The sequence below is a fragment of the Pseudorasbora parva genome, chromosome 24, assembly GCF_024679245.1.
Source record: "Pseudorasbora parva isolate DD20220531a chromosome 24, ASM2467924v1, whole genome shotgun sequence".
Classification (NCBI taxonomy): domain Eukaryota; kingdom Metazoa; phylum Chordata; class Actinopteri; order Cypriniformes; family Gobionidae; genus Pseudorasbora; species Pseudorasbora parva.
In genome coordinates, this window is record NC_090195.1 from 30,338,644 (window position 1) to 30,366,185 (window position 27,542).

Here is a 27,542-nt window from a genome sequence, read left to right on the forward strand (position 1 = left end):
CGATACTCCAGCGTTTAGTTGATCCTGGTAAGCGTTCATTGTCACAGTTGTAAACACGACGGCGTTCTTCTTCCATGAGGGAGTTTGGCGCCACAGCATTTGTTTCTAGGCGAACCGTTAAAGAACGCAACACACACGTCTCACGGACGTCCTGTAGAATTTAAGCAATCACATGATGACTTCAATACTCATGAAGTGTTTCCAGATAAGTGTCCATGGGTATGATGTCTGAGCCTGAGACTAAGGTTAGGGTTAGTAGAATAAGTTGAAATGTACTTGCAAAGTTACCTATATTGAGTAGAACATCTGTTGGGGGACCATCAGTCTACTAATACTCTAATGACTGGTAGTTCATCTGGTAGTTGCAAAGTTACTTATAGTTGAATGTCTAAAATGTACTATGAAAATAAATTGTAGCTTGAAAGCAGACCATCTAAGAAAGTTCTCAAAACCTGTACACACCCATCAAACTACTGAAAGTAACCAGCTTCATTTTTTTCTTTCCAACAGGCAACCATTCAATTGACAAGTACACCTACCTGTCCACAAACAAGATCACCAAGTCCTCTTGGTCAGCCAGAGACTCCATGGCTTCCTTCAGCAGTCGAACCTTTTGGCCTCCACCAATGGACCGACCCACATCGCCTCCCTTCCACTCCTCTCCCATTCCCAGCACCTGTATTCAGCATGTATCAGCTCAAATAGCGGCTAAGTCAACATACTAAAATCACACTGCTATCCACCTGCATTCTATTAATGAGTTTAGAAATTAAGCTCCCATCAGGTGAGAAGCAGTGGTCTTACACAAAAGGTTGAGAAAGACATAAACCTTACCTTCACATTGAAGTTGAAGTAGTTTGCTGACTGCATGAAGCGGCGGAAGCCTTCCGTCTCCTCCGTTGCAACAGTAAGTACAAGCAGTTTATCTGGTGACAGAATATCATTGAGAAAAAAAAATATATATAAATATCTAACATTAAAATTACTACAATTCCACGTCTGTATTCCTCGAAAAAACTAAAAATGTTTAGGATTCTTGAAATTTTTCAAAACCCTGCCATTCACTAAAAATAATCTTTACCAAAATATATGTATATGTTGCTTTTTGCCTACAGTATAAAGTAGAGGGTATCTTATTACTCCAAACCAAACTACAACCAAACCTCAAACCTATGTCAACATTCGCAAGGCTGATTCCCAAAGTTGATCCCCTCCTCTTGAGAGGATAAATGCACAGTAAAGTTAAAATCACCATGATTTGAAATGGTTTTGGCAGGGCATGTTCCATAATGAGTATTAGTGTAACACATAATGGTGGTAACAGTGGTGCTGATGGTTAGTTAGCAAAAGAGGGTCTTAGTTTCTCAAGCACCCGCTACATTTCCGCTGAACGTGCCAGTGAGCAGGTACTGACCCTCTAGTAGAGAGTGTGGGAAAATAAATTCCAGACTGGGGTGTGAAGGGCTGGGTAACTTCAATCGTCCGTCATCTCTTGGTTTGAAAAACAGCCCCAGAGAAATCTTAAGCAAACTTAAGAGTAAGGAACAGGATGCGTGTATGTCAGCTGTAACACTGTAACACAGTCTAAGTTTTACAACTGTACTGATTGCAAACAAATGACAAGCAAGGATAGAATAAAACCTTGCAAAGTTTTTATTCTTTTTTTTTACAAAGATTTACAAAGTTTTGAGCTCGTCAGTTAACTGGTATTTGTACCATTATTTAACACCCATAAAATAATCGTAAACCAGACGCTAATTTGAGCCGCTCTTACTAGATTGCGTTGGTCATTATGGAAATGATCTGGCTGCGTCTGTGTTCTTTAATTTGCACGTCATCAGTAGATCATGCGCAGAACTTTTCACTCCCATCAACACTTTTATGGGATTGCATTTTCACACAAATTTGCCCTAATTTTGGCACCTGGCCGTTAAAAGTTAGTCACTTTTTGACCACCAAAAAACTACACTTAAAATACTTTCTCTAGGAACAATGTTGGTTGGTTTCTAAATATCTCTAGTGAAAATCGAGTTGAATGGAAAGTCGCAACTGGTCAGTTCCTTTGCCTCGTTAATTTCGGAATGGAACACATTATTACACATTTAGCAATAAAATAAGGAGTTATGGCAGGAGCAACAGGATTTCACACCTCATGAAATGGCTCAACTGAACCATTTGAGAATAGTGCTAGTACTCCATATGTGCTGAGCCAAGTATGGAAATGTAATATTAACAAACAAGTTGTACCTAAAACAATCCTAACTATAAATAGATGAATATGTGAACATTTAGGGCCAGATTTACTAACATCTTGCACCAGTTCAAACCCTCTTTTGGTATTAAAAAGCTACTGTCAGGATTTACTGATGACACATACTGAAAAATTTGCATTGAAAAAGGCGTTTACAGAGTTTTTTTTTTTTGTAGATGACCTTATCACATTTATCTTTGTAGGAGTTTCCCTGTCAGACGCAAAAGTTATGGGAGGAAGGTACACTCTCAGAAATAAGGGTACAGTTGAGGTACTATTTTGGTCCGTGGAGAACAAAACATATAACTGTATCTTTAAAAGGTACACAATTGTTCCTTAGGGCACAAATTGTTTTCCTCAGTTCGGTCCTAGTGAGCCGTTGTCCTGCAGAGTTTGGTTCCAACCCTGAAAGACATATATAGAAGCTCTTATTGAGAATAAACAAGTTTAATTTTTTATGTTTTACAAAGTGTGGTCACCATTATGGAGATCAGTGTTTCCTTTAGACAGGCAGTTTGACTTGGAAATGTATGTGAGTTTGTGGTTTTGTTACAGTGTAAACAAAACAAATAATTGTTCAAAACAAAAGAAGCCACGAACAAAATGTATCATGAAAATAATGCTTGACTAAACTCATCACTGAATAAAAATATTAATAAATAATATTCACCAATAATACTTGCTTGCCACAGATCAGACATTCTAAATTTAGATTTTTTAAAACATTCTTAGGGGGGAAATGTTTAGACACACATAAATATCAAGAATCAGCATATGAATCTCAATAATGGTGACATACTTAATACTGCAATGCATGCTGGGAGCCACAAGTTTTATACTATGGTGGCTTAGAAGGGCTGGATCTAAACTCTGGAGGACATCAGCTCTCTAGGAGTGAACTGTCCTATCCCCGACTTAAATGTACAAAAATCTACCTTTAAAAACCCCGTAAAAGTCAACGTCCCGCTGGCGAGATGCCTGGCGCTCTTTTTTTGATATCATATTTTTTTGATATCATATTTTTTTAGTTATTATCATAAGTTAGATATCATTCGGAAGCTTACAAACTCAAATTTCATCCTGTGAAAACCGTTTTGAAATCTGACCTTGCGTTACCATGGAAATGGCACTCTAAATTATTAGCAGGCTCCTCCCCTAGTGGGCGGTGTCATGTTTCATAGTACGAAATGTATTTTAAAGGGGGGGTGAAATGCTGTTTCATGCATACTGAGCTTTTTACACTGTTAAAGACTTGGATTCCCATCCTAAACATAGACAAAGTTTCAAAAACTAATGTTGGACGTTTGATGGAGTATTTCTGTGTCAAAAATACTCCTTCCGGTTTCTCACAAGTTTCGGTGAGTTTTTTTCGAGTATGGGTCTACTTGACGTTAATAAGAGCGGAAGGTCCTTGTATGGGCTGTACGGGCTCTTCTCCCGGTAGGGTGCGCGCGCGCGTGACTAGAGCACACTGTAAACAGTCTCTCAGGTGCAGATCCAGTCGTCCGTGAACACTTATGTGGCGCCGCGCTCCACTTTATTCCTATGGGTGACGTCGAGCGACTTCAGCGCTTCAGCACAGCATTCCGGGAAGGCAGCGCTGCATTTGAACCGATTTGAACGCAGAAATGACGGGAAGCTTCACAACATCGTTTCAGTTGCGTCTCAAAATGGTTTTACACGCCACTGCTGTCAGGACTTTACCAAATCATACCAAAGAAGTGTGTTTTTGACGGAGCAGTCCCAGCGATAAAGCTTCGGTCCTGCTTTGGAAGCAGCCGGTGAGTTAACTTAAACTGCTTCAAATGTCTCTGCTTTTGGCTACGGACGCATGAGTAAACATCAGTAAACGACACGATCGCGTGCTTCGTCATTCAAATGCGCTAACTGTTAACGGTTACTCCATTGTTGTTCTCTGTATAACGTTACAGTATTCTGACGTGCAAAACCGTTTTGCTTGCTACTTCTAAGGTCTAGTCGCATACAATAGTCCATAAACCGAATCATGTCCTCATACACTGCGAGTAAACACACAGAAATGTGGAGAGGCCATTAAATACAGTAACTTACATACCACAGAGACAGACGTCCTGATGTTGCCGTTTCTCCTGTTCAATTTATTTCTCCCTCAGATTTGATTGTGGATCATTATCTGTATTAGCTGAGATAGATGGGTTTCTCCACGCTTGAGGACGTCACCGCTTTGCGCGCTTGTCATTCTTTAGCTCCGCCCACACGATACGCCTCCAGGCGCTCGTTTTTTTCCGGAAAGACTCGGTAAAGCCTATATTTCTTTTATAAATATGATAAAACTAAAGACTTTTCGGAGATATGAAGGATGCAATACTACTCTATAGGTACTCAAGATTGACATGAGATTGACTGAAACTGAGTGTTTCACCCCCCCTTTAACTACTTTTTAATCAAAAACTTTTCTAATCTTGACAAAACACATATCTTTGGAAAGGCCTGAGTCTCAAGGTTCCATATTTGGTGTCTGCTTTATGATGAAAGTGATATTTGGACAGAAATCTACAGGAAAGTTCATCAAAAAAACAATCAATGGAAATTGAATGATTTTTGGTATAGCGCCTAAACAAAATCTCATGGGGACTTCAATTTTTGTGATATCAAATTTGGAACACAACTTGGTTAGACACATGGGTTGGGTTTTATAGTAATTTTAGAGTAAAACAATTTGTAAAATATGAATTTTATATTTATAAAAAATATATAGTACTGTATTGTTCATTTTCCGTAAATTTTAACTTCCATAACTTTTTCATTCTTTCATATTTTGAAATGCTTTTACTTCAGCAATAATCTGCTAAGTGTCGGCTTTAAATCAAGACCAAACTCTATATTCAAAGTCTATATTCCAAAGCATTATTGAATTACAGCCCTTTAAGTTTGGATATTGCATTTTCATGACTATTCTAAAAAAGTGGGTGAAATGGAAAGTTAAGGGGTTAAGGGTTAAGGGAAACACCCCAGTGACTACCACTTGTACCTTAAAATGTACAATTTTGTAATCTTTGTAATCAGTTTATTTAAATGAATCCTTCAAAGTGATTTACTAAGGTTTAAGCTTGTCAATTACCACCCACACTGCTCTTGGTAGATTGCGCTGGTCATTATGGAAATGATCCGGCTGCGTCTGTGTTCTTTAATTTCAATTTCAACTAATTTCATAGTAGATCACATGCAGACATTTCCACACCCATCAGCACTTTTTTGGTATTGCGCTCTCACACTAATTTGCCCTGTTAAGGCCCTCAAAATTTACTGTATTTATTATTATTTTAGTTTTTTTGTAAATTAAGTAAAGTCCCTAAACATAATTTCGGATGGGGTCACTTCATAAAAGAAGTGACCCCATCTACTCTTTCAATTAACTGGTGAAGCTCCTTGCCTCTAGAGTTGTACTTCCAGCGGGTTGTGTACCATCGAAGTAACTTCAATTTAAAAGAATGGAAATGACAACAGATAGGCTCTCCAGGTCTATTGATTACAGTGTGGTGCTTTCAGCAGATTTTTACCATATTAAAGCCAAGGAGAGAACATTCCACTGAATTCCCTCCACAGTCAGAACTCAAAAGTGAGAAAAAGTGTACAGCTTCCATTGAAGCATACATAAATATTTGAGTCAATGTACAAGAAAAGAGCCCAAATATTCTGAAGAACAAAATACAATCAGTGGGGACTTCTCAAGAAAAGGCTAAAGGCCCTGGTGACAAAAAAACATTGCTTTTTTTTTTTTTTTTTTTTTTTTTTTTTAACTAAACCATGATCCCAGTTCAAGTTTCAGACAGAAAGGACCATTTAATCTCACATACACTAGCTATATGATGTTCTATAACATGCAGTAAATTTTAATCCGGATGTTTAGACTGTAATGTTATATCCAACAGAAAGCCACTAGTCATGCTGGTCACGGCATCCTATAAACCTCTATTGAGCCTCATTGTCTGAGAAAGCCCCTTTCTAAGAGCAGGTTGAGTTTAAAGTAACAGATGGGGAAATCTATACAATGAAACTGTCAGGTTTGCTACTCTTGATGAAATATGATATCTGCCAGGCTTCCTCTGGGTTTTTTTGTTCAGTGGTTACGTCAGCCTTAAACATGGGTCATGTTAAATCAAATCTGAAGGGTCTTTAATCATTGTACACTCCCATACGCTTTATCTCAGTTATTTCTCCTAGACAGCAACCAGATTAATAACAAATGGCTTTAGGGGTCTTCAGCATATACCAAGATGCCAAATCTTCTACCTCAATATGAACCCAGACATCTCTTATCAAATTCTTCTAGATCATATAACCTTATGGCTAAGATAGCCACATTAATTGTATAGCTCTATACATATTTTGGTAACACTTTAGAATACTGTTCCGTCATTAATGGGTAACTACACAGGAACAAGTGAATAATGCAGTATTAACACTCTAGTAACTACTATTAACTAACAAGAAACTATTATTAAAGTATTACATATTAGTGCTTAGTCGAATGTGGTAGTTCAACATTAGCTAATCTGTAACTACTATTTTTTTCATACCTTACAGAGGACTACTAAGAAATACTATATACGGGTTCATAGTCAATGTGAAAAATGCATAATGTATTATTAATTCTAAAGTGAATGTCATGGTAATCCACTAGTAATGACACAAGTGTTAATAAATCCTACATAAGGATTATTATTTGGATCAGTATTCTAAAGTGAAAAGTATGATAACTCTTTAGTAATGACTGAAGTCACTGTAAACATTAAGGTTTTGGATAGTAATGACGAATTACTAGTTATTTGGATCAGTATTCTAAAGTGAAGCTAATAATGAACCACTAGTAATTACTTAAGCGTTACTATCCAAAACCTTACAAAACCATTAAAAGCTTACAATGATTTTAGGAATTACTACAGTGATATTATGTTTTTCACTTTAGAATACTGATCCAAATCATTAGTAATTCCTACACTTGAGTCTTTTCACTTGGGAACAAATGATATATTATGCATTATTCATGTTAATAATGAACCTGTGTATAGTAGTTCATAGTTGTCATCAGGGAGTTATGCAAATTATAAATAGCTAATTACTTACTAATTTGTTAAATAGTTTCTTGTTAGTTAATAGTACTAGTTACTAGAATGTTAATAGTGCATTATTCATTTGTTCCTGTGTAGTTATTCATGAATGATGGCACAGTATTCTGGAATGGAATGGAAGTGTTTCCATATTTTTATAAGTGTCTCATTGTCTCTATTTTGATTTCTCTTATGGGATTTTAGGATAATTATCTAAATTATATTTTAGTGAAGTATCGTTAAATCTTTAGAGCTTTGAAAGAGCAACCACTGAAAAACACTTTTTTCCTGTGGGATTTGTAAATCACAGATAAATGAATGATTGCTTGATTAGCCAAGATACTGAGCTATGTATCTTGTTTGGGAATGACATTGAAATTACATTATAGTGGATGTTTTTCATTCACGTAGTCTTCATGCTTTGCCAATCTAGAATTTATTACACCACTGAGACTGTGCCGAATCTTTGCATGAATCTTTCAATGTTTTCCCCTTGTACTTAAAATAAAGTTTCACAATAATCCATTTCCATGTATAATCAATCGCAACACAATATCCATCTGACTCTAACCACAGCAGAAAATAATTTGGAGGCTATTTCCCAACATGTCTTGAAACATTTGCATAATGGATGAGGGTAGGCGATCGGGGGTGGATTGTTACATTCTCTCTCTGTAGTCTTCAGCTAAGGCCAACAAATAAACATCAATTGATTTGACCCACAAGTGACCTAACCTATCCTTGATCCCTTTAAGACAACAGCAAGTAGTAGCCGACAATGCATGTGCACTGTGTTCCTGAGAGATTGAGGGCTGGATCGCAAGTCCAGCTAACCAAACTTAGAGACAATCAGTTGCATGCTATAAATACAAGAGTATGTGATGACGCACAACTCCTGCTGTGATGGTCGAATGGCACCGTCTGCAATGATGTGGAGATAAGCAGGTGACTTAAAGGGGGGGTGAAACACTCAGTTTCAGTCAGTGTCATGTCAATCTTGAGTACCTATAGAGTAGCATTGCATCCTGCATATCTCCGAAAAGTCTTTATTTTTTTAATAATTATATAAGAAAGATGCGCTGTTCTGAGTCTTTCCGAAAAAAGCCGAGCGGGTGGGGGCGTGTCGTGTGAGCGGAGCTAAATAATGACGTGTGCTCGCTGCTGCTATGTTGAGTCGAGCTGTGTCATCCCTAACAGCGGGAAAAAAACTTTTTTCAAAATAAAAATATGGCTTTTAATCAGATACAGCCATACATCTATGATCCGGAATCAGACCCAGAGGCTGCAGTTGAACAGGAGCAGCAGCAAAAACGACTAGAGCAGGACGTCTGTATGTGGTACAAGTTATACACTAACTATAATAGTAATATGCTTAGCGGCTTGTGTTATTTACATATTTATACTTGAATTATATCGTCGTATTTTTGTCTTTGAAGGTGTACATGTGGGAAGTGCAGTTGTGCACGTGTGTTTGTGTGTTTACGCGTGGTTTGTGTAGACAGTAAGCGGACTAAAAAAAACACAGACATTTGAAGCAGTCTCACTCACCCTTCTAACGTTGGGACTGCTCCATCCTTCAGCATTAGGCGATTGGGAAAATCCGGCGTCGAGCTGGGCCTTGTTTATGAAACAGTCGGCACCGAAATGCAGCGAACAGATATAAACATTCGCGCAACTCAGTTGCTGATCCGGAAAAGCAAATTAAATCCACTGTTGCCTTAACGCGGGGTTTTGGGGAATCTGTGCAGGACTGTCTTGGTCTGGCAACCAAAAACGCACTTTTTTGGTGACATTGTTATGTGCACATCACCTGTCTTACAAGCATCCTACAAGCCAGCGCTTTGATGGGCGTAGGCTGTTGCTTTCGCTCTCTCCTTCGCTCTCTCTCACGCGCTTCCGGTAGAATTGTCCGTAAGGCCCATACAAGGAAATTCCGCCCCCATTAACGTCAAAGGGGACGCATGATCTCAAAAAACTTGCCGAAACTTATGACTAACCGGAAGTAGTATTTTTGACAAAGAAATACTCCCATCAAACGTCCACCTTAACTTTTGAAACTTTGTCTATGTTTAGTATGGGATTCCAAGTCTTTAACAGTGTAAAAAGATCAGTATGCATGAAACAGCATTTCACCCCCCCTTTAAACGTTCCACTCAGCTCAAATAAAAGATTTCACAGGAAGATTTTGATACCACTGCTGTTGTTAAGGTGTTTTGGGTAGTTGTTTTTACATTGACATGGGTGGTTGATTGGGTACTGCTAGGTCAGCGATGGACAAATTCAGTTCGGTAGGGCAACTGTTCTGCAGAGTTTAGCTCCAACCATGATACAACTCACCTGCCTGAAGCTTTCTAGTAAACATAAAGATGATGATTAGCTTGTTCATGTGTGTTTGATTAGGGTTGGGGCTAAACTCTGTAGGTGTGTGTCTCCCGAAAGCATAGATCGAACGAACAATTGCAAACAGCATCGCAAACTTTGACCTGTGGTTAGAAGCATAGTTTCTTGTTTGCAAAACATGTGGACTTTAAAAATCTGTATCTTGAGCAAAATAAGCAAGCTGACATTCAGTACGATCATATCTTTTATTTCGAATACATACAAATGTCATTTATGTCATTTAATTTGTCAAGAGATGTAAAGAATCTTTTTTTGAAGAGTGTGGATGTACAGATGTGCGCTAGTATGTAAGAATGAGCTTATAAATGAATCTGGAAATAAATCAAAATAACTGAGAAAATTATATTTACTTCAATAATTACTTAGTGCGAACGTCCATAATTTGTAACAATAAAAAAATCTACCATGAATTGGATCGCAAATATTGGTAGATTTGTGAGAATTCTGTTTCGAGAAATTATTAATAAATGTAATAAAATATTAATAAATGTAATAAAAACATTAATGGTGTGTATTTTGAGACAAATTACTGACACTAACACATTATTTTAAGATATGTCAGTGCAAGTTGTTTTCAGTTAAAACAGCTCAAACACGCATTTTAGTCTGGGACTAGGCTTAAACCTTGTCTGAGAAACTGGGATAGGATGATTAAGATGTGCTGTTGAAATAATAAAAAAGTGAATAATGATGTGCTATTAGTCTTGACATGCCTGCCATATGGCGCTTCACAGGAACTGAGCAGAAGATGTGTGCTTAATGGTTCTATAGTATCTTCTCAAAGACACCACAGTGTGATCACTTAAAGCAGCTGTTATTAAAATGAGTGCACTATATCGAAATGGATTTTCCAAGATGCATATATCCTACATGTAAAACAGAACAAATAACAAAACCAGAAGAATCATATTATGGGAGTGTGCACCCTGTAGGGCAATAATGTGTGTTAATGGAGTCCACAGATAGTGCTTAATGTAGTGCAGGCAGACAATCAGTGTAGACAGAGGTCACTGTCCAACACTCCAAAGAATTTTGTTTTCCACTCCTTGATGTAGGAACACTGTTTTTAGAGCAAAAAATAAAAAAATAAAAATGCAGAAACATTGGTGTGGACTTAAAAGATGGCTCTTTTGAATGTAGTATAGTCTGGGCTGACTTGAGGAGACAGTGTTTGACAGATCAGTGTGAACTGCTAGGGGGCAAGAGGAATGCTGCTGACAGGCAAGCTGTTTCTTTTCTCAGTGTGGTGCTTTAAAAGTGTTCCTACACACACAGTCCGTGGCTGTCTGTGTAAACTTTCACAATGCACTGAAGGGTCACGGTAATACACTCAGAACTTCTACCACATAGAACAATCAAGTCTCAGTGGGAGAGTCAGAGTCCAATATAAAGCAAAAGACTGCCCCTTAAAGTTACTATTTTTCAACTAGATGACTGGGAAACTAGAGAACACACTTTGTTTTCTCTGTGGCCCTCTCAGCTTATCTTCCAAGTAATGCTTGGGGCTCTGGAGACGGAGTTTGTTAAAAAAGCTCTCAGTCTACAATAACATGGCCTTTCACACTTTTTTTGGTCAGCTCTCTGGTGGCTTGACATCCATCAGGTGGGTAAATCATACTGGGGGAATGAACTAAGAATGAATTGTACGTGCATGGTGTCATTGCCCATCTGGTAACCTGGTGCTGAGTGCTTGGTTGTGGAGGATGACGCAGACTACTTATTTATCCTGGACTGTGTGGAATCACTCCACCACCACCACCATCCAGGCACTGAAATAGACTCTTAAAATGCTCTAAGTTCTACACAACACATTTGCATTAATGATAATGCTCTTCACCATCATTTTATCATGATTTGATAAATTAGTGATGCCATGGACAATACAAAATTGTTTTTCAGCAGTGTTAATAATGCAACGCTATTGCTGCGAGAAAAATCTGAAGACATTCATTTTCCCTTAATGTTTTACAAGTTGTAGTGACCGTTAAGGCCTTATTCAAAAATGAATAAATAAAATTATGCAAATGATTTGGGGGGAAATGTAGTGCATTATTTAAAAGTACAACACAAATGTAGTCTATTAAGAGTTTGGGACCCACTGTATATTGTGTGGCCTTAACTACTATGTACTAACATTTTAATTAATAATGTGATACATTGCACTTATTGTATACATTGCTATTATATTTAAAATACCTCCATGTAATTACATCTGCAGTTAATTTATGTAGTTACATTTATAATTACACTGTTGAAACTTCCCTTACACCTAACCCTACCCTTAAAGGTCCCATTCTTCGCGATTGCATCTTTCAAACTTTAGTTAGTGTGTAATGTTGCTGTTAGAGTATAAATAATACCTGTAAAATTATAAAGCTCAAAGTTCAATGCCAAGCGAGATATTTTATTTAACAGAAGTTCCCTTTCAAAGCCTACAGCGAACGGCCGGTTTGGACTACACCCCTGCACTTCCTTCTTTAATGACGCAACTAAAACCGTTTGTTGACGAACCCTCCGCCCACAAGAACACGCAAATCCGGGGACGTTGTCCTTTTGCTCTCGCAGGTCGAGAATAGGAAGTGTTCTTTTTGTAGAGTGTGTTTGTCGTCATGCCATTGAAACGCTGTTATTTTCATCCCGGAGTCAAATCACCTTTGTTTGGCCTTCCCACGGACGCTATACGCAGAGATCAATGGCTACAGTTTATGGTTAACTCGGTTCCGGAAAATTATAATCACAATTTAAAACTATGTGCAGCACATTTTGCTGAGGACTGCTTCCTCAATCTCAGTCAGTTTAAAGCCGGATTCGCAGACAGATTATTCTTAAAAGACGACGCAGTTCCCTCTTTGTTGTTTATGGTGCACAACAGGTAAGTGTATTTTATTATTTAAGTCGGTCCGTTTAACAGTTTATGTAACTCATGACACAAAGTGCAACGCTGTTTAGCTTTGTTAACTAACGTTAGATGGTAATTGAAACTAATCCGAAAAACTCAGCATATAAAAGTGTAGTAATTCATTCAGACACCATCGATTGTTGGTGTTTGTAATGATCAGTTTAAACTACTGAATAGACAGCTTACCATTCTGAAACATCCAGAAAAAGTCTTTCCTGAGCAGGTTGTAATCGATCCTCTTCGATATTCTCCGGGTCTGATTCCGACTCAAATTGATAAGGCAATATAGACATTTTTGCAATAACATTGAGCGCACGTATCTACCCTAAGAGGCGGGACCTTTCCGTGCAACGTGCACTAAACTGCTGTCCAATCACAGGAAGCGCTGGCCTAATCAGGACTCATTACGTGTTTCTGAAGGAGGGACTTCATAGAACAAGGAAATCATCAGGCCGTTTTTAAGACAGAGGAAACAGCGCTGTACAGATAAGTAAATTGTGTGAAAAATACTGTGACTGTGCTGTACTGTGTACTGTAAGTACTGTTTTTACACGCGAAACATGACCTCATGTTATATTGCACACTGTAAACATAATCAAAGCTTCGAAAACACGCGAAGAATGGGACCTTTAAACTGACCCACACCACCACACCTGACCCTAACTTTACCCTTAGACTTACCCGCACCACCACACCTGACCCTAACTTTACCCTTAGACTTACCCGCACCACCACACCTGACCCTAACTTTACCCTTAAACTGACCCACACCACCTCACCTGACCCTAACTTTACCCTTAAACTTACCCACACCACCTCACCTGACCCTAACTTTACCCATAGCCACCTCAATATCAGAAAGTTTTGCAATACAATGTGAACACAATCAGTACAATATATATATATAATAAAATCAAAATTATTAAAACGTTATAAAACAAAAAAATAAATTCTAATACAAAATATTAACAAATGTTATTAAAGTAACACCAGTTACAAAAGATTAGAACACTGTTCACTAGCTACTATTTTTAGGAGTCAACAGTTCAGTATTATTAAATCTATTCTGCTATAAAATTCATAGAATCACCAACAGCAACTAAATAATCTATTTCTAAACATGAAGCCAGTTTTAATACGGACATTGAGTAACAACAGCAAATAAGACAGAGGCTAACAGAGGTGATCTCACACCAGGCAGCGCTAGGAAACATAGAAACACTACTGAGTCATATAACTGACCTCATTAAGCAGTCTGATCCCTCAACAGCCAGACTTTACCACAGCACACGTTCATTCACACTGTAAGCACGTCACTGTGTTTCTCCAACAGACCAGCACTTCCGAACTGGTGTAGGGAGCACCCTGTTCTTCCCATGAGCGTGTTAGTGCAAACCCAACCAAAATCACCAGAATTAACTGCAAGAACATATGCTAACTTCCAGCCGTCAGACTTACGGCTCATACGCTGTGAGAAAGAAAAAAAAGGCCAACGTCAGATCGGAAGAATTTCAATGTAACCACAGGTAGCTGTGACTCGACAACGAGATACTTGTCTATAAACACAGGCATGCTGATATTCCATAACACGTTCTAAATGTCAGTGTCTGTAGCCAGGTGACTGCCAAATGTGTTATTACTTAGGGACCAGAAACCAAATTTAAAGGCTGGGCGCAAAACAAACTAGGGGGAAACGGGTGGTGGGGTGATTGTAGACAGACATTATTTCAGCTGTCCGCAACTTAAAATAGAAAAACGTTCTTTCTCGGGTCCTGGAAATTTCCTTTATTGTTTAAACACACCCCCGTGTCTAAAACCCGAGAATCTTGTAGTACACTGGCAGAGGGGGTTTGAATGCACCCCTCCAAAGCAGCTGTAAATGCCTCTAGAATGGAACATTGCATGACATCAGCAGCATCTGGTTTAACATGGGCTTGGCCACAATAGTTCGGTTGGGGCTTTAACTTACCAGTAACTCTTATTTATTTTTCCTTGGCTGGAAAAACAATCACAAATATGGAGAACAGTGGATATTTGGATAACATCACCAAAATTGCGCCTGCCGTGACCTAATGCTCGCACTTACTGTGGTCACTTCCTGTGCTAAGCTGAGCTGAGCTAAGCGTTGCCGGGGAGTTGGAATGTTGTATTGGCCAGAGCAATTAAACAAGCCAAACAGAGGAGCAGCTTCTGTTTGATTCTGGAAACCCTTATGACTTTGAGATTGAAGACCGCACACAGTTATAAGACTTGGATAAGGATATTAAATACAAAGGCAAGCATCACTATTGCTTATTCTTAAAGTTTGTCTGTATTCATGATAAGCATTTGAGTCAAGAATAAAGAATACTTTGGTATTTATGATGTATGTCCTTTCAGTGCTGAATTTACACAATATTTTACACTTATAAAAGCATTTATCACAATAAAAGCATCCAAACTGCATTTGGAAAATATAGTAATATATAAACCATGACAGATGTCACTACCTGCAGCTCACAGTGACTAGCTGCCATCCAGCTCCTAATTTGCATGAAGCTTTTCTTAACTATTGGACTTAACCATTCAAAACTTTCTACACTTTGCTTGGCTCTCTTAGGGATTCATTGAAATTGCCGACACTGTTCCACTTGCTCCACACCAGGGGTGGTTAGGGGTTTGCCCAAACTTTGATGAGCAACTCATTTTTCACTACATGGTACGATCATGAATGAAACTTCAAAATGTAATAGCTTGTTAAGGAGCCCTGACCAATTTGCTGCCCTGGGCAAAATTTTACCTGGTAACTCTTGATCCAATTCCACCACTGATCGTTGTGTTCATACAAGCTGATAATGGAGAAACCTGTACAAAAATAGCACCTAAGCCAAATACATCTAGCACAAGACAAGTATTGAGCCCTTTTCTGGCATAGTATTGCTTTTTGATAAGTGTAGATGGCAGCAATCTTCCACTAAATTATGGCACATTATTCATGTTATCACTATGCAATTGAGAAATTTAGATCTTTTTAAAAGTTACATAAAATCTACATTAAAGCTACATAAAATCTTTTTAGTAAAGTTTTACATAAAATGCTGCTATTTTAAGGTGAAAATAACTGACATTAACTACTAAATAACCAATGTTATCATCTACACTGTAAAAAAATATTGTTGGTTTAACTTAAAAAATCAAGTAACCTGGTTGCCTTAACATTTTGAGTTAATTGAAATAAAAAAATTAAGTTGATACAATTATGGAAATTGGTTTAATGAATAAAAACTCAAAATATTATTGTATCTGAACCACATAAAACATGATAAAGCATGAAAATAACACAAATGGTTTCACTGCATCTTCACAAATAAAACACACACAATTACCCAATATGCTTACAAAATCTTTTAACAATATTTTAATAAAGGTTATCGATTATCAAAAATTTTTAATTGTATTTAAAAAAAAAAAAAATCAATGAACTCAAAATTTTAAGGCAACCAGGTAACTTCTTTTTTAAAATATATTTTTTTTAAAGTGTAGCTGCTATGCAATTGGATAAATGGTTCATTCAATTCATCACATTAACCCCTGTCTTCATCCCTCTTTTCTTCCTCTTCTCTTTTTCTTCCCTGGGTACCAGATGGCTTCAAGGCCCAGTTACCATCGAAATTACCCAGAACAATTTGACCCAGGATGTTTTTTTCCCCCAGGCCTGTTGTTGTCTTGAGTTTCCATTGTGGTCGAAAGTACCATCGAGGTTAATCCGGTGACGTAGGACTGTGCGCGACTTTACACTTCCCTCTGGATTTTGTCCTCCGGATATGTGCTTAATAAAGCCTGAATCTCTTTGTCAGTCGATCTGTCATATTTTTTCAACTTCATTGTTGATTCAAATAGCAATGTATACCAAATACCAATTAGCATGTTCAGCACCCAAGCCCCACCCCTAGATGTTTCTAAACTTTGATAAAGTACTACCTTACGAGCAGGTAGGGGGAACTTCATTTAGACCCTGGTTCCTCCAAACACACCGAGTACCATCCCGAATTCCCTAGTTGTTCCTGCGGTGGAAACACAGCATTTGGTGCATTTGGTTGACTGGGATGGGATATTCCTTGCACGTCCATCTAGTTTGAACTTGCTGCTTCTTAGCAACTGCTCTCTCCGTGAAAGTTTTGTGTTTAAAGAGCTAATAAAAAATTTCGACTTAGATCAATATTTCATGTTTAATTATTTGCTTATCTGGCAAATAGCCATGTAATAAGCAGGATAATGTACATCCAGTTGGTTGTTAATCGCAGAAGAAAGTCCTGATCACCCTGTCAGGGTTTATTCTGTGATAACAACCAACTGGATGTACATTATTACGTAATGGATAAAGGTGGTGTAATATATGAATAGGCTTCCAAGGAAGGAGGGAACAAGCCTACTCTAATGACCAGAATCTGATGCATCCAACCGAAGAACATTCTGTGTGTTTTTACCTCTGAAATGGTTCTTCTCCACACCAGTCGGTACACCAGGGCTATTCAAATCTTGCCCAAGAAGACCAATGTGCTGCAGAGTTTAGCTTCAACCCTAATCAAACACACCTGAACATGCTAATCAATGTCTTCAGGATCAATAGAAAATCACAAGTGGCTGTGTTTGATCAGGGTTGGAGCTAAACTCTTCAGCACATTGGCCCTCCAGGGCAAGATTTGAATAAGAAAATGTCTAAAAATTGCACATTTAAGCCTAGTTCAGACTGCACGATTTTCAAACTCACCGGGTCACTGCTCTTTTCACATTGCATGACTATCTGGGATATCATTCAGTCACTGCTGTGTTCACACTACACGATGGTTTGACGAACAAGAGGAAGAATCGCCGACAACTCTCTCTCTCCGGTGCGCAAACTACGTTTTCCAACTACACATGCGATGTGACAAGTAAACAACGCGAGATCACACGTGCGTCAGACCGAGTTCTTGCACGAGACTTGGAATTGTTATTAAAAATGATAAACTGCACAAAGTTGGCTTCAAATTGTATGTGCGCTGATTTGTGGAGAAAAAGAAAAAAAGATTATGGCGGAACAAATTGTTGGAGACAGAGGGAGCCAGAATTGTGTTCTGCAAAGACAGTTTGAGGTAAATAAACAATTTATGAATGTGCTGTGGCTGCATGTGCAAATGTTTGGTCTTTGTTTCTGTTTGATAGAATTGTAAATATATCTATTAAAATACTGATATTCTGCTGTATAACTCCTCCCTGAACCTCCTGCTGCTCTGTATCTCACTCTTTCATTGGCTGTCGGTCATCGCCGATGTAATTTTCAGTCAGAACTCATTTCACACAACAGGAGTTTCAATCGCCGACAAGTCCAGATATTTAGCATGACAAATATCTCGTAGGTGTCGGCGACTCGTCGGCAACTCTCTCTGATCGTGTCTTTGATTATTCTAAATAAATCTCTCTTCCGTGATACCCTGAAAATTTTGAATAATCCGATCTAATATGATTTCCGACCTGTAAGGTTGCCAGAATAATAATCTTACACGGTGTGTTAATAGGCCAGAGAAGAACTGGCACCCCGACTGAGTCTGGTTTCTCCCAAGGTTTATTTTTCTCCATCACGCCCTGATGGAGTTTTGGTTCCTTGCCACTGTCGCCTTTGGCTTGGCTTGCTCAGTTGGGGACACTAAAAATATGATTAAAGTTATTCAACTTATTATACAAATAAAATGTATGAATTAGGTCTTATTTAATTATATAAACTATAATACTGATCTGCCAACATTGTCGCTATATGATAAATTAAAATAAGCTGATAACATCATTGTTTTCTCCAGTACGACTGTACAGCCAAATCTAATTTTGTCGCAATATTATCCTGTTTGACACTGTGAAGCTGCTTTGACACAATCGTGATTGTAAAAGCGCTATATAAATAAAGTTGATTGATTGATTGATTGATTGATTGATTGATATTCACACTGCGTGATTGAGCACCGATTTGCCTGTGATCTCGGGCATTTGTCGGCGATTTCACAAAACCTGTCGGCGACTCAAAATCGGGGCAAAAATCGGGCAGTGTGAAGTAGGCTTTAGTAGTAAAAATGGCTTGTCACTGGGGCAGTATGCTTAAAAGGACACATTGTACCCCTAAAGAAACATGTCCCCTCAAATAATTGGAAATGGCCAAATTGGAAAAAAATTGGTATTTCTTAATGTCGTTCTCCATACATACGTACGTTTGTTGTTTGAAAAGTTACATTTTAGGCTGGTCTACCTGAGTGCGCTAACAATGCTCAATGTCAAAATGATGGCCAATCAGATTAAAGAAGGCGGGGCTTAATGTTCACTAAAGATGAGTGTGAATTTCCAAACTTCCAATTTCCAGCTTTTAATTTTACATTGAAAGAGTGTGTGTATGGCTAGATATAAATAGCAAAAAAGTTTAATATTTAACAACTATTTTACGATAGATACTGTATGTCTAATGACCAAAACTTTTTAAAATATTTTTTTACATGACATTCAAATGTTAAATGTGTGAATATTTTTTTTTTTTAAATCTTATTTGCAAAGAGTTTAAATGGATTACTTCAAAAATATATATGGTTTAAATTACTTTTATCATTTGCGTTTCTTTATTCCCTTAAAAGGTGCAGTGTGTGAAATTTAGCGGCATCTAGCAGTGAGGTTGTGAATTGTAATCACCCACCACTCATCCCTTCCTTTCGAAGCACATAGAGAAGCTATGGTGGCTGACAAAGATGTTGTCGTTTGAGAGAGCAGAGAGTGAAAAGCAAACGGAAGTTTGTCCATTTAGGGCTACTGTAGAAACATGACGGCACAAAATGGTGATTTCACTATAAGGGGACCCGCGGTATATGCAGATAGAAATGGCTAAAGTAATAGAAAGTTAATAGAAATACTATGTAAGGTCTTTATACGCCACTGAAAACATAGTCATGTATATTATACTGCATTTATGTCAATAGCTTCTCATAAATACTACACACTGCACCTTTAAATCCCTTGTAATCCTTAAATTACTTAAAGGGTTAGTTCACCCAAAAATGAAATTTATGTCATTAATCACTCACCCTAATGTTGTTCCACACCCCTCTATTCATCTTCAAAACAGTTTAAGATATTTTATATTTAGTCTGAGAACGTATCCAAGTGTATGCACGCTTAACAGCCATGTCCAGAAAGGGAATACAAACATCATCAAAGTAGTCCATATGGGACATCAGTTAGTTAGAATCTCTTGAAGCATCGGAAATACATTTTGGTCCAAAAATAACAAAAACTACGACTTTATTCAGCATTGGCTTCTCTTCCGCGTTTGTTTTCAAACCTCAAATAAAGATTCAAGCGGTCATGAATCAGCTTATTGATTAATGATTCGGATCACCAATGTCACGTGATTTCAGCAGTTTGACACGCGATCCGAATCCTGAATCAATAAGCTGATTCATGACCATTAATTACATAAATTTCATTTTTGGGTGAACCATTTATTTTCTTTCAATAAAAAGATCACCCCCTTCAAAAAAAAAAAAACGGGAAAAAAAACTGACTTTAACAAGCTGCTGAAGGCTGATGTCTTATGTGTTGTCTATGGGAACAGACAAGCTGAAGTGTCCCTTAGAGCTTGTGGTTCATCAAATAAAAGTCACAGCAACAGAAATGGTCATTTCTGCCAAATCTGAGCAGCTGCCTGCAAAATCTGATCAAAGAAAAAATAAAAAACAGACACTAGAGGCCTTAAGGTTGTAGCACAAAGTTTGTATTTGACGATACAACTGTATTTATTTTATGTCTTTTGGCTTGGACAGTCGTTTAACGATTTGACAAACACAGCCGCCTTCCATCTAAACTGCTTATACAAAACCAAACTTCTTTAATCAAGTGTGTGGTTGACTGACACTATGTTGCACAAGGCCAATTACAGGCTTGAGCTGCCAGGTCCAGCAGTCAACACTATAGGCTAACATATATGTTCTCTTTTACTGAGACTCGGAAGTCGTAAATCTCACACTGGAGTTCAACTCATAGGGCAGTATTTCATTGTGAAGTGTTCACAGAGGGCGAACCGTGGGTGGACATTGAAGACTCACAGAAGGTGTTAGTTCCCCCACAGGCATTTAGATAGAGATGACATCTAGAATCACGGACACGACTTAAACGTTTGAGTTTCTAGGCTGTGCAGGAAGACGGATGGGTTTTCAGACTGCGGTGATGTCATGCCGCAAACACCAGAGATTTCCTGTGCTGTTCACTCCCTTTTTGTCTACATAAAGCCATGTATTTTTCTTTCTATATCTCCCCGTGTTTAGGATTGCATGCGTCATCTAGATACCAGTAACTGTTAATGACTGCAGCTTAATTACTGTGTGCTAAGGTACGGAAAAAAACTCAAATCAGGGGCAATTAAGAGACAACTTTAGATTTTAATCTGCTGTGAATTTTAAATTTGGAAATTTACAGCCGGATTTCTTGAGGTCAGTATGTGTCAGTGGTTTAACCAACAGCATTTAAAATGTGGTACAGTTTAAAGTCAACATGGTCAACATTTACATTTTTTAACGCATGTCCAAAGTCTTATTTTGTGATTTATCTGTGGATGTCACAAAATAAAAAAAATAAAAATTTAATGGGTCACAAAAGTCCATGATGAATAATGCAAGCTTTATATATATATATATATATATATATATATATATATATATATATATATATATATATATATATATATATATATTTTTTTTTTATGATATATATATATATATATATATATATATATATATATATATATATATAATATATATACAGTATATATATATAAATAATAATAATATATATATAAATTGATCATATGAAATGGCATCCATTATTCAACCAAATAGAGGAGCAAAATCGGGTACAGACACATTTGTTAAGTAAAGAGAGCTGTCTCTGTCCCATCTTAGACCAGTCTTAACTGGATTCATGGTCTTGGCCTGGTCTGTTGGTAGCCTAGAAATCTAGACGCACCCTAGCGGCAGCAAATTTGATCTGCCCGCGAGTGTCGTCTAGGAACTCTCAATACCCTTCTGAGCTGTAATCGCCTAACTCTTGCCGGACCAATCACATCGTGTATAGAGTCGGTGGGCGGGGCCATAATGGCGACGGCCGAGTTGCGTTTGCGTGCTTCTAGTAAACACAGAAACTGGCGAAAGGCGGTCTTTTGAATCAGCTTTGACCGCGACTCTGGAAGACTTGGAGTTAAGCTTTTCTCTGAGAAAAGAACAAAGAACGGCACTGAAGTCATTCTTAAAAAGGGAAGATGTGTTCTGAGTTTTGCTGACCGGATACGGTGAATGTTTAATCTATCAACAAGCTCTGCTTCACCTTCGTTGCTCTGGTTGGTTGTAGCGCTATCCTATCGCGTGCAGAGGGAGTTTGAAAGACAACCGTTTATCCCGCCCCTCGGATTGAGCCCTGTCTATGGTGAGTTTCCAGACCAAACATCTTGATGTGGGTCTGGCTTGTCAGGCTAGTCTGTTGGCTGATTTTAAAGGGATTTGGACTCTTTTTAGCTAATTAGGCTATAGTTTAAGCAGGTTATGGTTATTTTCAAAGTCGATCACTGTTCACACTGCATAACCATCTGGGGTAGCGTTCAGTCGCTGTGTGTCAAACTATGTTTAACAGCCAAACACACGTGAGAAGTGAGAAGGAAATAATGCAAGATTGCAGGTGCTTGAGACCGTAGTTCTCAAGCAAGACTGGAATTGGTATTAAAACTAGCCCACAAAAAGCTTGCTATCCAAACTGTCTGTGCGCTGATTTGCAGCGAAAAGGCGAAAAAGAAAGAAAAAAGATTATGTAAATAGTTAAGGGTTGGGGAGACAGGTCCAGATATTTAGCATGAGAGACATTTTCTCAGATCGCTCCTTTGATAATTCACACCGCGTGATTGTCACTTGCGCAAACAAACCTATTTGCCTCAGATTTCCGGCATTTGTCTGCGATTTCGCAAAACCTGAAAATCAGGGTTAAAATTTTGCGGTGTGAACTCGGCATTAGTGTAAGCAGGGCTATTTTATTATCAGGGAACATAATTTAAATGGAAAGAGCAAGAGATTGAAACAGTTCAATATTAGAAGAACAGTTACGATTGGAGTAAAGGCCAGTTCACACCAAGAACGATAACTATATTAGCGTCCACACAAGTGGACGCGTGTGCTTGTCTGCTGCTTTAAATGCTCGAGCTCATTACAGCTGAATGGATTCTGATTGGCTGTCAATGTTTTTTATCATTCATCAATTAAATAGTTCTGAAAGTGATTCCAACTATATAGTTTGCCTTTATGGTTATAGCTGTGGTGTGAACTCTGCCATTCTTTAATATTAAGAAATATTTACTATATCTTTATCTTTATAGTTATCGTCCTTGGTGTGAACGGGCCTTAATAAAAGGAAATCAATTAAATAAATAAATATGTGAACTGGTAGCAGATATCTTTTGCTAGAAAATGAAAAGAGTGGGAAAAGGGAAGAAAGCTAATTTTTCACAGCGACAAGGGCTATGGAAACAGCACTTTTGGTGGGTGACAAGGCTCATTGACTTGTACAGAAACACCCCACAAAAGCTTCAAATGTGAAACAGAAGATATACTCCGTGAACACAGTACTTTAGTTGTGTTAAACGGCAGATGTTACAAACGTTACTGTCTCAGCAGATATATATTCACGTGAAATATTCACACCTTTGCTCTCCATTTGTGTGAAATCACAGTCATACAATACTAAAATGTGACAAATGGCTGCACTTTGGGGATTTGCTTTTGGAACGTTTTACCCAGAGACCTTTCTAGAAAGATGCGTCTTAGATGGCTGGGGATGTTATTTAGTAAAGCTTGCAATACAGTTATGTCACTCTATTTTTCCAGAACTAAATTTAATTTTCATTGCCTATTTGCATTAAAACCTGACTGACTTTAGTCTACAGACCTAATTAAGAACACTTAATTAGATGATCCAGAGCACACATGGATGTTTATAAAAAATTTGACATTTGGTAAAGCAATAAATTGCACCCTTAAGCACACATCACTTTGTCTCAGAGTTGGGTTGATAGATAAGCGTATCGCTGTGTGCATGCAATGTAAATTCAGCTCTAGGACTGTCAAGGGTAAAGATTAAACGCCAAAATGAATGAGAACTGATGTGTGGGTCATATTTTTCCCTCTGAAAAGGGCTGACAGAGCGACTTTATATTCCTGTACAGTAACTAAAAAATGCGCAGGCAACTGTTCACATAACATAGAGGAGTTTTAATTATTTTAACAGTTTTAGGCTGTAAATGTTTTACTATCGCAAACAAATTACTGTACAACCTAATGGAATCCAGAAAGTAATTAAAAACGTGTTTGTGCTTCAAAGAAATGCTTGACTCATTATTGTGTGCATTAACTGTGTGCTTTGCAATTTTATAACAGTGTAGTTATTACACTAGACAACAGCATAGTGTTATAACTCTCTCTCTCACACACACACACACACACACACACACACACACACACACACACACACACACACACATTCCCTCACAACACGCCTGTGTGAAAAAGGTCTACCTGACATCCCTCACGTCCCAGCAAGAAGCAAGGTGTTCTGTTGTGGAGACTGGGGCTAGTTTTCAGGCTTTTTTTCTCCAGTGAATATTTCTCATGGTGAGTTATTTAAAAAAAAAAAAAAAAAAATCTCTATAGACACAAACAATAAAATCTTGGCTACAAGACATTCCAGCATGGTTAGGGCATATTGTCACCTATGGGGTATATGGGGAACCCATCATGTTAGGTTTTCATGTTTTATGGGGATATTCCAAATCCGTTTGGTTTTTGTATAGGTATATTATAACCCCTAAACTAACCTCATAATCGCAGAAAACTTTCTGCATTCTTTTATTTTCAAGAAACTTTTTTTTTTGATAATAATTGGGGATATTGTCACCTTTGAGGGGACATTTTATCCCAATTCAGCAAGACCACACACACATTTGGCTCATGGGGACCGAAAATATTCCGCAAGGACAATAATTTGGGGGGATATTTCGTCCCAATTTACCAAGACCGCACGCACACACATAACGTTACACACACTGTCTGGCTTGCGACAACTTCCCCATGTGATTATTCTTTTTCTCCCCTATACAAGCAACAAAGGATAGCTAACATTTTACAACAACTTAGATCATGTTCATTCATCTAGGCTACATTGCATGGACTTTCATGTTATCCATATTTGAAGGGGCGTAATCTATTAATCAGTTATGATTTAAGAAGGCTGTCATTAATAATTAAGTGTTATCATGACATTAGTGTATGGGTCATATCTTAAGTTTAACACAAGCGTTAGTTGCGTCGCGTCACATTCAGTGACGCAGCAGAGCGCGCTCCCAATATAACGGGCTCTCTTACCTGTTGGAATATCCTTATTTATCTCCATGCTCAGGGAACAATTAACACAGGATATCAGCATCAAAATGAACGCGCAAAAGCACCGACGATGCTCCATCGCCGCTTCAGTGAAGTCCTCGGAGACAGTGTGAACAACGAGCAAGTTGGCGAAGTTTTTTTTGTGGCTCTGCTGGTCAGCACGCGGTGAGTCCGAGAAGTCCCGGGTCAGTAATAAAACGTTTCTCGTAGATCACCTAAGTAAAGTCATTTAAATTGGAAAGCAGTAGCAATACACGTGTTGGTTATTCCCTCAAGAACGAGCTGACTGTGATGGTGCCCTCGGTGTTGCCCAGACAGGGTGACAGGAGCGTGTGTGATTGAACAAGTACAGCTGTGTTTGAGCACCCCTCCCTCCTCCTGCAGTCCTCAAACACGAGCTCAAATAATGCCCCCTGCACCGCCCTAATTCACACCCAGAGTCACACGCTGCTTCCACTGTAAAAAAAAAAAAAAAAAAAAAAAAAAAAAAAAAAAAAAAAACAGCACATTAAAAGTGAAATTTTGCTGCTTTTTTTTTTTTTTTTTTTTTGGTAAGTTAAAAAAAAAAAAAAAACTGCAAGTTCATTTAAGTTCACTGCACTTTCTTACCACTTAAAATTTGTTATAGATGAAGAAAGCAAAGTTGAATTTTAATATGTAAAGAAAAAAAAAAGGAAACATTGTAGTAAGTTAAATGGATGCTACAAATGATGATAGAATAAAATAATGACATTGTACATTGTGTACACTGATAAAAAGGATTCTGTGGTGAAGTAAATATGCTACCACAGAAAATAAACTAAACAATGCAATTTCTACATAAAAAAAAGTAGTTATTTAAGTAGTATTTAAATGATATTAAAGTAATACTCAACTTTTCTGATACTGGTGTTCCCATCATGCACTGGGTCATGCATAATTAATTAGGTTGATTTGTTTAGCTGTTTTCCAGCTGTATTTACAGCTTTATCAGTTTGATTTTGTGACATTTGAAGTTCATTTTCTTCTCAAAATGACACATTCAAACACATTCACCAATCACTGTGTATTGTGTTCCAAGTATTGAAGTCTCTGTGTTCGGGTCAGTATCCGTGTTACTAGAGTTAACACAATTTATTGTATTGTTTACTAAGATGTTTCTATGTAACACAAACACTTCAAAAGCATGGTTTAATTCAGTGTTATGTTATATAATTTGAGTAACAAGTTTGTTAAATTTATGTAACTTAGTTTTGTTTAATTTACTTAGTTGAAATCATGAAATAAATGAAATCAATATAATTTAGTAACATTTACTTAATTTGCATGTTTAGTTCAATAGTATAGATTTTACTTGATAATAACAAGTAAGTAGTACAGAGCAGTACCAATACATGTTCCTTAAAATGTGTTAGTGCTAATTGTTACAAGGATTTTATCAACTAGTTATAAAACATGTTTTTAATTGTAGCATATATGAGAATTTATATGAATAATATATGCATATATGAAATTATTTGAACATAAAACAAACCTACAATCTTGTGGAACAGCTTCATAAAATAACTGGATTTTACTATAGAACTTACAGTAAGTTTATATTCTAATGGAGGCCCTCATCATCATATAAATGCAAATGTATATGTGTAGGGGGATGGGTCGGGCTTTCACACGATGAGCACCAAATGATCCCAAAATGACCATAAAACCTGAAATCATCTTCATTGTGGGGAGCATCTCGTGAGGAAAATGGCTTATAAACGTATAAAGATGCTTTAATTGATATGGTTTGAGGGTTACATGTGGTAGTGGATGGAAAATATCAGCGGGCCAATATAAAAAGTATATAAAGTCCCCCCTCAGACAAATAGCATTTCAGACAAAAAAAACAAACAAATAATAATAATAATAATGATAATAATATATATATATATATATATATATATATATATATATATATATATATATATATATATATATATATATATATATATATATATATATATATATATATATATATATATTAAGTATTGTAAATACTATTGCACTTGAGGCAACTTTCCAATGCAAAGGCATTTCCGGAGTCCTTGTTACATTTGTTACATACTTACTCCAGTAGTAACAGTAAATGATGCATAATTACATGCCACTAACCCTAAACCAAACCATAACCCTATAAGTACATAGTTAATTAATATTACACAGTACTTATAATTACACTGTAACAATGACACCTTAAAATAAAGTATAACCTACAGTTAACTGCACTAGTTACATGAACTAACAATTGGGGGAAAATGTAGCATTTATTAATGTTAATGTTAATTTCAACATGTAGCCAATAACTAATACATTATTACAAATCAAAAATTGATTGATGGATCTGAACAGTTTTAAACTGCATTAAGGTTAACTAATGGGACCTTAGTGAAAAGTGTTACTAAAAGTATAAATACAAT

At 37.3% G+C, this 27,542-nt stretch overlaps 1 protein-coding gene across 2 annotated transcripts in view; it reads right to left on the minus strand.

Moving 5' to 3' along the window:
- Positions 1–25,448, minus strand: part of plod2 (procollagen-lysine, 2-oxoglutarate 5-dioxygenase 2) — a 61,466-nt gene extending 36,018 nt beyond the window's left edge. For both annotated transcript variants that reach the window (XM_067435171.1, XM_067435170.1), the window contains exons 1-3: positions 25,087–25,448; positions 835–926; positions 540–676 (exon numbers count right to left, since the gene is read on the minus strand). In XM_067435171.1, the coding sequence (XP_067291272.1) occupies positions 540–676; positions 835–926; positions 25,087–25,183 (326 nt within the window). In that variant the 5' untranslated portion in view covers positions 25,184–25,448. The remainder of the gene's footprint in view (positions 1–539; positions 677–834; positions 927–25,086) is intronic.
- Positions 25,449–27,542: the final 2,094 nt, after the last annotated feature.